Source organism: Mercenaria mercenaria, chromosome 2 (genome assembly GCF_021730395.1).
Source record: "Mercenaria mercenaria strain notata chromosome 2, MADL_Memer_1, whole genome shotgun sequence".
NCBI classification, from domain to species: Eukaryota; Metazoa; Mollusca; class Bivalvia; order Venerida; family Veneridae; genus Mercenaria; species Mercenaria mercenaria.
The window spans coordinates 20156106-20168739 of record NC_069362.1 but is presented as its reverse complement, the minus strand read 5'-3'; the positions used below and the strand labels follow the sequence as shown (position 1 = coordinate 20168739).

General features: G+C 33.6%; 1 protein-coding gene across 4 annotated transcripts in view; it reads left to right on the top strand.

Annotated features, from left to right (window-relative positions):
• LOC123563445 (tachykinin-like peptides receptor 99D) overlaps nucleotides 1-12634 on the top strand; it is a 357242-nt gene that overhangs the window by 334424 nt on the left and 10184 nt on the right. For all 4 annotated transcript variants that reach the window (XM_053531853.1, XM_053531865.1, XM_053531862.1 and 1 more), the window contains one exon: nucleotides 1366-1825. In XM_053531853.1, coding sequence (XP_053387828.1) covers nucleotides 1374-1825 — 452 coding nt within the window. In that variant the 5' untranslated portion in view covers nucleotides 1366-1373. The remainder of the gene's footprint in view (nucleotides 1-1365; nucleotides 1826-12634) is intronic.

Below are 12634 nucleotides of genomic sequence, written 5' to 3'. Positions count from 1 at the left end.
ACTCACAAGTGTGGTTTTCAGTGTTGATTTTGGTATCGTGGAAATCATTTTCTGTGTTCTACGCTCCTTAAGGATCTCCCAAATGATCTTTTCACACGGTTGTATTGGTGGCTGTTTTGAAGGAGGCAATAACAACAATTTTCAAGTATCTGTGTTTACATTTTTATTTGGAAAGAACGATATTACGATATTTTAAATACTTATTTGAGCCGTGCCATGGGAAAACCAACATAGTGGGTGTGCGACCAGCATGGATCCAGACCAGCCTGCGCATCCGCGCAGTCTGGTCAGGCTCCATGCTGTTCGCTTTTAAAGCCTATTGGAATTGGAGAAACTGTTAGCGAACAGCATGGATCCTGACCAGACTGCGCAGATGCAGGCTGGTCTGGATCCATGCTGGTCGCACACCCACTATGTTGGTTTTCCCATGGCACGGCTCATTTTTAGAATAGTTTTGTATCTTTAATTACATCATTAAAATAGCATATACAGTGTATCATCACAACCAATATAAATTTGTATGATCAACCCTAGGACTTTAACATTGTGAATGTCATTATTTCATCCAATATTATTTCATTTCTTGTCTTTATTACATCTGTAAAGGTAGTTAAAAATAATTGAAACATATTGTTTTCACGTAAATGTCTTCGTAACTTCCTCTTTAACTTCCTGTTATTTCCTGAATATCTACATTCCAAACAATGACAGATATGATTGCGTCTCAAGAGCAGAGATATTACGAAAATATCAATTAACTTCGGGTATTTTCACCGTAATAATGTTAAAACTAGATAATTACAACTCTCTTCGTATAATGTACAAAAACAACCATATTTGGAAGTGATAATATCCGGCCACTTCAGGTCAATCAACAAATACTTTCCGTGTTGTTTATTTTTTTCAGAATACCTTCCAGATTGATAAAGCATCTAGATAACTTTACGATGGTGCACTACTGTCTGTCTTAAGATATTTCTACTATTACATGGAAACTTTATTGTGTTTTGAAATATGTATTGTACTTTGCTTGCTCATGCATGCGTTTGTGTGGAGGAGGCTGGGGTAGGCAGGGATTTATTTTTGAGGAACCAGCTTGTGAACTTTGAACAGTGTTTCTTTTGTTTAGACTTTAATCTGTCACAAAACTTAAAATATTGTTCAGACTCCATACAATGTTCTGTATAGAATGATCTCGTTTATTGACTTAATGTAATTAGACTACGTCTATGGCTTCTAACTGCATATGACTTTATTTAGTATCGGTAAAGTTTCATTTCGAATGTAACGGCACAAACGATTCGCCCTGATGAACACACTCTTTATTTATACATGAAACTTATTTCTAAAACCATCTATTTTCAGGTAACAACATGGCCGACTTGGTTTCAACTAGCGAAAATCCCTACGACGTAACAACAATGTTGAAATACAACAACACAACAGATATTCCGTTTGCATTCAACGTAACGATTGGAAACAACCAAAGCAACGGAGACGAAAACCAGTTTATATTGCCTTGGTGGCAACAGACGGTATTCTTTCTGGCTCTTATAGCCATTTTGATAATAGCTTCGGGCGGAAACCTGATTGTTATCTGGATTGTCTTAGCACATAAGCGCATGCGCACAGTGACAAACTATTTCCTAGTGAACCTAGCAATTGCTGATTTCTTGATATCTGTGTTGAACATGCCGTTCACATTTCTGTTCCTGATATACCAGGACTGGTGGTTTGGCACGTTCTTCTGCAAGTTTTCCTGCTTTATTTCACCGTGCACGATCTCGGTCAGCGTGTTGACATTCATGGCGATTGCAATAGACAGGTAATTTCAACACGTTTTAACTCTTTTATGGTGTCCTTCTTCGATTTTCCCTTTCCTTACATTATTGCAACTATTTGAAAAATTAAGACAATTCGGTAGTAAAAACATTCTTTGAAAATGATCACTAAGGTACACATAAGCTAAGGCAATTGAAGACAGGGTGACAGTTAATATCACTTCCTACAAAAATTTAAAAGTTAATATTTAACATCTTAATGATGATACCTGTATTTGTACATATAACTGTTGTGCATGGGGAGGTAATGTTTGTACGTGTCTAATGACTTGATGATGAAGGCACCTTAATTTTGTGCTGTAATAAGGTCCGTCGGTAAAATCTATTTTGTATCCTAGAGCTCTTTTAATTTCCAATGATGCTAAAAGAAAAAAAAATCTTGACAAAAGACTCCGAAGTTCACTTAGAAATTTACTTGTGTCACGGTGCCTTCAAAGTATTGAATACGGACACTATCACATATAAAGTAAAACATGAAATATATGCTTTAAATGTCATCTCCGTGGAAATTCTAAAATTGTCTCCGTCTCGTAAATCTACGTAGTAACACAACTGTAAACGTGTTGTGGTGCCTGACTAGACGGCATGTCCAGTCATGCTATACTGGTTGGTGAGACTGTCACTAGAAAAGGCAGAGTCATGGAAAAAAGAACGAGCGTTAGATGGCCAATACTTGGTATTGGTACAAGAAATAAGCATGATCTCATGCCAGAGAGCGGTCCGTTTAAAAATTACACAATTAAAATAAAAATATTTATAGAAGATCCATTAAAGGCTTAAATGCAATGAAGCAAAGTAATAGCAGACCTCAGTCTGTCCGTGAGAGATATTGTCATATCGGTATGCAACACCCGTCACGCACTTGGCTCCAACTTAAGAAGAACGCGATCATATAATATATCGATAAGGTATATAAAACAGTAAATGGACCCAGTACCTAAACGACTAGAAACTATTATTCTGCTTGTTGTGTACATTTCTTAGACCAAAGATGTAAATAAAAAAATATTAAAGAATAAGTGTTAATATTTATATTCAGGAGAAATAATTCGTTTAAATTTTAAAAATACAATGATATTAATTGGTGGCATATTAAAACAAATTAGTATAAAAAAAGTATATTTAAAAAGAATGTGCCCCTTAGGCTAGATGTTCATGAAGATAGGAATATTCTATTGGGCAGATAGTAGCAAATATCAAATATAAAAAAGCATACATAAATAGCATTAAAGTTAATACTGTGTGGTAACAATACACAGAACTTTTTGATTTTACAGTTTTTTTCCCTCCCTGCATTAAGCTGTCGTGTGGATTAAATACCTTTCCAGGACTAGAACACATTTAATCCTCATTTTTTACATGTTACAAAGATGAATAAATAATGAGTATGTATTTAATACCAGTTTTACTTATTGCCTAGAACAAAATTTAAACTATACAATAAATTAAAGAAACCTGGAAATCTTTTTCAGGCTTGAGACAGGAAATAATAAATCGTTACAGTAGAGATCAGTTACAGGGTTCGTAAGTGATACAAGAGAAATTATGTTATTTTATGTCGCTCCTTTCAATTTTGTCAATTTGCCTTAAAAGCAAAAAGACATTTTTATGTCAGTTGTGATCCTGACGCGACATTGCTATTACATTTTAGACGTAAAAACCTTTTTGAAAAGAAACTAATTTTTGTTTGAACGTCAGTGCCTCGTTTACAAATCTCTAATGATGGTTTTATTACAAAGAAAGAAAATGTGTCCTGAAAACAGTAAGATTTGGTAATAAATGTTGGCCGACTTTCGAAAACAACTTCCTTCTTTTTAACTGCGATACTTGTTAAACTATTCAGTTCTTGAAAACATTAGGAAAAAGTAATGTAACTGTCGTTTGCAAATCCCACTGCCAAAAAATCAAATTATAATATCTTGCACATTTATTATAAGTTTACTGTTGTCTGTACAATTCAAGACTTGCAGAGCATTGCAAAATCGGCGATTCATGTGTTTTAATAGCAAAAGACTCGTATATACGAATGTATTTTGTTACTATTTTATGAAGTAAATATAAAAACAGAAAAAAGTCGAATGTATCGTAATATATGAAGTCGCGAAAACAAATGGCAAGTCGTTCCGTCAAGAATTTGGCAATTTACGTACTTTTCAATTTAGTTGGTTTTAAAAATAATCAAACATAAAACCGAGATGTGCACAGTAATGTTCTGTACCATCCTTTGGTTTAATATGCTTTTAACTGACATATGTATATCAGAAATAATGAAAATTGCAAATGGACACAGTAACAGTGTAGACATCCTTTTTCTATATATTTCACAAAAGATAATAGGTAAGGGTAGATTTCTCGGAAGCACAGAGCACCAAAAACACAGCCCCAGAGCCACGCATTTGCAAAGTAGGCCATCAACAAAAAGAAGCTGTAATGGAAAAATATTTCAGACGGGTTGCTTCAAACATCCAACAAGTACATATTAATTCATGCTAAATATTGATGGAGGGGAAGGAAATGGTAAAGGGCAAAATGGGGTCGGGGCGGGGGAAGGAACCCGAAGGGGAAAGTTAAACAAGGACGAATATACAAGGGAATGCCATGTTCTTTAAAAACAGTCGCACTACAACGTAAACCACAATAGCACAGACACTCGTGTACCAGAGATAAACATACAACTACGATCAACTGAATAATATAGAAAAACGAACAAGCAACACATAAGGAAACAGTAGGGCACCGTTATAGACTCACAAGCATACAAACGCACCCACACAAGTAGGAAAAAAACAATCAAGTTCCGTCTTAGGATTCGGCTGCCAAAACAAAGAGGAGCCACGAAAACTTTCTAAAAGTAAAGGGGGAGGGGATGCAAAAAGTAGCGTAAATGCAAGGGAAAGGAGCGGGCAATAAGGGGAGTGAGGCGGAGGAAAACGCTTACAACAAAGAAGAAAACATACGCAACAGACAATACAAGACAAACAAAACAACCAGTTGAAAATAGGGGCACTGGCTTGGAATGGTCAGTAACCTATATAAAGGAAACTGGGGGTTTAAACGCGTTTAGTGCATGCCATCCTCGCACTTACCCTATTTTCAACAAGTTAAACAACACAATGTAAATAAAATCCCCGATGAGAAAGGCTCTAACATTAGTGCAAAAGTAACAGATAAGTAAAGCAAAGCATAGAATTAAGGTAAATTTAAGGTATATTTACACCAATGTACACAACAACTTGTCTGAAGTGAGAGCAACAAGAGCCTAACTTTTAAGGGCACGACTAAGAAAACTGTAAGACAAAATCAACTCTCTCCGTCCGTTATATGTAGGATTTAGGAGAAAAGCATCATGGAGTCTTACACTTTATTAGTCATCGCACCATCAAAAAGGAAAGCGTAGCAATTAACTGTAGAGGGGTCAATCACTAAACATGCACTGTGCTTCACGATTTTCGCATCGTATCCTCTTTTGATAAAAATCTTTAACCAATTTTACAAATATTTGATTAAAATAGGGTGTATATTTAAATTTCCGAATTTTATAAACTACATCTCCATAGTATTCCGGGTAAGTAAGTCCAAGTTTTAAAAGTTTTTTAAGGGGCGTATTGTATTTTTCTAACAGTTCCGACGATCTGTAGTAAAATTTACTAAAAGTTTTCCGTAGCTTATGATAACGGTAACCCTGTTGTAACAATTTCTTGGTGATATGAAGATTTCTGTCATTAAAATCATCTATCTTTGAGCAAGCTCTTGCAAAACGAATAAGCTGTTAAATACAGACACCGTATGATGTTGCTCGAGGGACATGTTACAAACTGTTTTATGTTAAGAAATTCTGCATACACATATCTTTCTTAAATTTACGTTTTGCATTAAATTTAAGGACTTTTGAAAATTTTAAATATTTGCATAATTAAAGATGAGTGCACCACAAATTTTTAGCCCCAGTGTCCTTTTAGCATAATCTGTCTGTATTGAAACCAACAGTTTTAAAATGGCATGAAAAGCTTTTTCAAATTTTTAAAATGATGCATTTTATTGAAGTCTTTCAGACATTATTTTGTCGTTATTGTTTCATAAAATCATCAGATGAAGTACTTTAAATATTTAATTGGAAATGAAACGCTTTCGATATTTCAGCAAAAATAATGTAAGGCTTGATTACTTTGGTTAAAACATCACTTATGAGCACATAAAATACGAAAACATGTTATGGTATTCCATGTGTTGTGAAACAGAAACGCTTTTGGCCGTATGATGACAAATGGTAACATGAAGTGCTACTTGCTACCTTCCATTGCTATAGCTGCCACTAAGCCATTAAAAGATAATAATATTTTTCAAGCATTTTGATACAAAAGAAATTTTAGACTAAATTTCGCCCAGCACTAAAATATTTTATTTTTACGATTTGTTTTACGCAATTTAACAAGAAAAATAAATATTAATTTAATAACAGCGTCCGAGTCGTGCTATTTATTTTAAGTTTATGGTTCTGAACTCCTGTTTTATGTTTTTGGCGCAGACGTATTAAGCTTTAGCTTTGAAGTCGACAAGCTCTCCACAGCCAGTTGTTATAGAAAGTTATATATAGACTGGGAAACTAACATTGTAAGGCATCTTTTGATTGGATGTAATATAGCACGAACATTGTCAGTTAAATCTTACGTGTTTTCAGTCTCTGATGAAAGCTGCTATTTTTGTATTAAACAGTCCATCAACATCGATACAATTATTCCAATTATTTGAGAAATTTATATCGCATTACATTCGCGTACCATCGACCTCAAAGTTAGGAAAGGTGGCGGAGGGGGGCGTAAGGGGGCGAACCTTCTACATTTTCGCATACCAAAGTTCTACAATGATTATAGCTGATATCGTCGGTGTGAAGTTCTATCGATAAAACACTGTTGCTTGTTTTTTAGTAATACGGCACAACATTTGCTTTTCATATTCAAAGTAAAATAAAATAAATAATCAGAATAGTTAAATAATACAAATAATTGTATATTGTATATTACCTGACAGTGTCAAGTATGCAATTTGCAATGTATCGGGTACTTGGTGGATTAGTTTAAGCTCCGTATAAAATGCCGGTCCATCTTGGGACGAACAATATGGGGTTGAAATACATTGTACAATGAGGTTTGAAACGTGTTAAAAGTAACTGACATTCAAGCTCAATTTTATAAGTAAATAAATGTTTTTGCTGAAATATTTTTGTATCGTATACACAAAACTTGTTTATGGGATGATCTAAAATGTACCGACTATCTTTTTAAAGACAGTTCTTGTTAAACTTAAGACTTCAAATGAATAGAATCAACTGAGTCTTCCCCACAAACATTCAAAGCGCACAAATCCTAAAGTAAATCACACTAGTTTTATGACGTAATTTAACATCTTTAGATTAATTATGAGTTCGGTATGAAGTAAAGCTAAATTATTTTTTTTATTTTTTTATTTTATATGAAATATTTTCTGCGTGACTAACGCGGCATAAAACTTCCGTATCAATGAATAGCACCTAGAACTCACTCAATCATAGTTAACCTGTCATTAATCTCCTTGACAAATAAAGGTACTAATACCTAGTTTTAAGGAATGGGGGCGAGGTTTGTGTTCCTTAAAAGGGTTTTTTTGTTAACGTATTCAGAATTTTTTTTCGTTTCTAATTTTTATTTGACATAAAGCATCAATAAGAGAACGCACTTTTAATGATTGCTTTCTTACAGACATATAGATTGGTTTGAATGTTTGATGCATTTTGTTTATATCTTTGAATAAATATGAATTTAATATATATTATGTAAAGAAAAAGAGAAAATGTTCATGAAATGTCTTAACCATTGGTGAAAAGAGGCAGTTAAAATATAAACATCAGCATGATTTATATATATGTTCGCTAGTATCTTTGGACTCTAAAAATAAGTGTCAAACGTTATAAGTTAAATATATATTTCAATCTTCTTCATGTAACATGTGAAGCTGCAGGACAAACTTTTCAACTATTATTTTCCATAATGTTATTAGATGATATTTGTTAATGATATAAATGGATTGTATTTTGTAACAATCACTGTTTCATAGACCGAAAATGACAAAAGATAAAGTAGGGTTTTGATAAATTAATTTTGAATTTATAAACTTTTAAACAGATTTTTGTCTTGGATGTTGGGACAAATGTGCAGAAAAAATATATTATTTTATTTTTATAAGTATTTAAATTTGGAACACTTGTTCTGACTGCTTCTGGTTGTTTAATTTTTTATTGTTTGACACATGTATAATATCATTTTAGCCCTGTTTAGGTTATGTATCAAGAGTCAGCTAAATGAACACTTCCCACAAAATTTCGATTGAGAACCAATTATTTCAGATTTATTCTATCCAGTCAAATTGTCACTGAGATTGAACTCGCAATATCTGAGTTGGTTCAAATATTAATGTTTTTAGTTTAAACTAAACAATAAACGTTATTACAAATTAAGAAAGATGTTCATGATCTCCCCACTCTGGTTCTCAAAAAAGAGAAAAATTTCTTTATACTGGCATATCACTTTATGTAACTTCCATATAATGTATTTTCTGATATGATAATACAGAGCTAGACTGGCTCCCGTCCCTATGGTTTTCTTATTTACATATCTCAGTTTTCTTCATTAAGAGGGAAGTAACTCCAGAAGGTTGTTTCTACATTGGCATTTTTATTGCCTCTTGCTTCAAACATAGGTATGGTTCAGCTATCAGATAAAACTGTGCTATTTTAGAGGCTTAAAATCTTCTTAAATTGTTTCCAGTATTTATATAAAAAATAACCAAGCAGCCAGGAAGCCAGGCTATTTACTTGAATTCGTGGGTATTTCTGTCAATAAATGAACCATAAAATTGTTAAAAGTTCGCTGTAAGTGTGGCAAATTTCTTGTGTGCAGATAAAATTCGAAAAAAAAAAGATTGATATTGTCAGAAGCAGGTCTTGAACCCACAACCCCGAGATTGGTAGCTAAACGTATTGTCCGTACAGCTACTGCACATACATTTAAATATATATTAAAAATAATATCGCTATTTAGGTTTGGGCACAGCGAATTAATTTATGGAAATATATGGATTATTCTTGACAGCCAGTTCATATACAGAATGTAGAAAACTGATGCGTTGGTGGAAACATTTAAACATCACTACGGGATGCAGCAGGTTTACTTTAGATATAATATAAATAATTAAAACTTTCAACAGTCCGTGTCGCGGCCAGTTGGGACTTTGTAACATTAACCCGAGCGTATGTGAGATAAAATTGTATTTTTTCCAAATCAGCTTTAATACGTGGCATAGCATCATAAAACAGATCGTATTGATTTGCAGCAGTGATTTAATTTGCAGATAAATTAGTTTTAGAGTCTCGAAGAGTTGTTGAACACGCTTTGCATATAAATAATTCAATTACAGACAATGGATTGACACACAGTGCCATAAACTGCTGGCAAACAAATATTGTTATGTCTAAATTATCAAGAAATATGACGAACAAGTAAAATATGTTACAAAAAAGGTTTTTGAAGATTTAAAGTATGTTTGATTTCGATTAAGTAAATCGAAATTTAGAGATACGTAACTCGAAATTTCGAGTTAATACATAACATCTGTAATGTCTGTATCTAAAAACTTCTCTCTGTCTGTTCTGGGGGCTTTATCTCACTTTGTCCCTCTGGTCAGATCGCTCTGTGTCTGTAGTAGTAGAGGATGAATTTCGCGCCCTGTGTGGCTGCTATACGTAAAGCGCCTTTGAATGTGTTTATCCTGAAAAGGGCGCTATATAAATCTGGTATAATAAATAAATAAATAACATACACTTGGCATAAATGCTCTGTCGTAAGATCCCATAATATAGTCCGTATTATTCAGAAATCATGGTTTGCATATTACATCAAATCTTAGTTGCAATAAACTGTTCAATGTTACAGAACGAAACGGGTTTTTTACTTATTTGTCTATAACGATTTTTTTCTGAAATGTACAGATGATCTTACCTTATTATGTATAAAAACAAATTCCGTTTACGAGGGCTGTGTTTCTAATTCGGTACTAATAGCGGCTGTAGACGTTTGCCTATTAAGGATCAAATGGTATGCTAGTTTTATGTTTTAGTATTTGTACGTGTTAAGTAAAATAATCGTCTAAATTAAATAAATCCAATGAGAAACTAACAAAAACCATACTATTGACGTAAAGTACCGCTTTCAACACTCCCACGGTACAAAATAATACTGAAAAATGGCTGAACTGCCGGAAGAAAGTTAGTTTATTTCATCTCGACGCCGGTTGAGACTCGATTGGATTAGCCAACTGGGAAACGTCATAGGACAACCAGCGCAAGCAATTAGCAATCATGGGTCTTTATTTCAAATTAACGTCTGTCAGATATGAGAGTAGCTTGCAAGAACATGGAAGCGAACACTTAAGACGTTGCAGTGGCGTATTTTTGTTTTTTGTTCGATTCACTTATTGTTCCTACTAAATAATGTAAGCTGTACAATCCCGACAGTTATTCGTTTATTTACTGTCGAGGATGTATTTGATACATTAACATGCAATGTAAATGCAATTTCTAATCGAATAGCAATAGTCTTCAGAATTGAAAAATATACAGTAGAAAAGAAATAGCACATTAAATTATGAACACCGCCATTTTACTGTTACATTTACATTTACTGATATAAAGGTATTAGTTAGCCTCTAGCTGACATAGCCTGTAACTGATCAAGCAGCACGCTTAAATAGTTTTTCTTAAATATTTTTTCTGTAGTTTATCGAAATATAACGGTGGATTTAATGTATAACTTTTACTGTACTGAGGTTTTCATTTTATAATGTCACTGTCGCTAAATGCACTTGAACGCGAAAGAAAATGGAATATAATCAGAAATTATTTCGAAAATTACCTATAAAACCTTAACATGTGCCCTTTAACGAATTAACACATAAAAGAAATCTGAAAATTACAGGTATAGCATTGCCACTCATGCAATTATGTATGATGTTGCTCGATGCGCGTGACGTTGCGCTGGCAAAACTGGTTTAATCTGATGAACTTTGTGTCAGAGAAAGATCGAAATATCGTTCACTCATGAACACCATATTTTAAACAGCCACGAGTGCAAATATTGCATCTGATGTCCGCTCGGTGAAATGTATTTCGATCCTACAGTATCCTCTCTAGGTTGTTTTACAATCTACTACAGACAAAAGCCACATAATAAGAGCGCAGCGTCTAAACAAAACCAGTAATAGACATTGTTTTTGCGTTATCGTGTGGACGAATAATCATTTACAAAATAGGCGCAAGTTGATCAGCTAGAGTATTCAATTTGAAAACCAAACCTATATAATGCGCTTTTTGAACACACACACACATACACACACACACACACACACACACACACACACACACTTGTAAATCCGTAACCCTTATAATCTAAAACTATTCAAAATCTCTTTAATAGTCTTTTTTGAATTTTTTTATTTTTGATTGAAAAGGTCTAGTAAAATAAGAAATGTCCGCCCTATTTCTGCAAGAAAAAACGTATTTCGATTTCGCAACGAAAATATTCTTTGCAATATAAGGGTATAAACTCGAATATTTTAAATACGAGTTTGGAAAATGTTCAGTGTTAAACTTTCTTCAAAGTTCAAGATGCATGTAGTTCGGACTAAAATTTCAATTTACATGTTCTAAAGTCCAATCTAAATGACGAACCTATGTATCAAAAATGATACTAATTTGATACTCGAACAAATTTGGAACAATAATAGAAAGTGGAGAGGTTTCGTATGGCTATTTATTGTTTAATTTTCGTAGCAGTCGTAAGTAACAGTCATTTAAATATCAACAGGTTACATTTTTACAAGAAATTCAATAACGTATTGTATAGAAAAATGTACAATAATTACGCTTTAATTACAATATCATGGGAGCTCATCTTTGTCTAAACTAAAAAAAGAAAAAGAAATTCGCGTGTGTTATCGATACTGAGACAAACTCGTATCTGTATCTGTATTGGTACTCGAAATTATCTCACTAATGAGCAACTATTATCGAGGGTGGTTCAATGATCAGCTTCAGTTAATTATTCAAGAGTTTCATATTTTCAGTAAAACATCGTTATCTACTAAATGTAATCATTCTTTATGTCAGAAGAGAAATATCTATGCTGAACTTTCTCAGTTGCACGTTATATACTGACTACAGTTACAAGAAGCATTCTTAGCCCCGCAGTCTGAAAGCGATAGAATGATTTTTACGTTTCCTAAATCAGAGGCTACGACCGAACGATTGCAGATAACACGTGAAACATACGTTTTTATTAAATGAAAACCTGGGATTCATTTTTACACACGATGAATATATATTATTCTAATATGCTTATCTCTGTTAAAACACTCTTACGCTAGAATGACGTCACGTTAACGTGCGGTGACGTCAAAGTTTTTGTTGCGACCAAGAAAGAGCGCTTCTATATTTTATATACTATGCTAGATTGAGGGCATATTATAATCGAAATAATTTATAGCAAAGCCATGTTTTAACACTATTTATACACTCGGGCGGATATGCGTCGTACAAATAATTGCGCCCTCGTGAAATTATTACGCCCGACGAATAACCGCCCATCGTGCATAAATAGTGTTAAAACACTCTTTTGCTATAAATTATTTCTTAAATACATTTTGTTTTATACAGTACCTGTCAGTTAAGAAAAACGCCGTTTAATTAAATTCATCCCCGGTTCAAA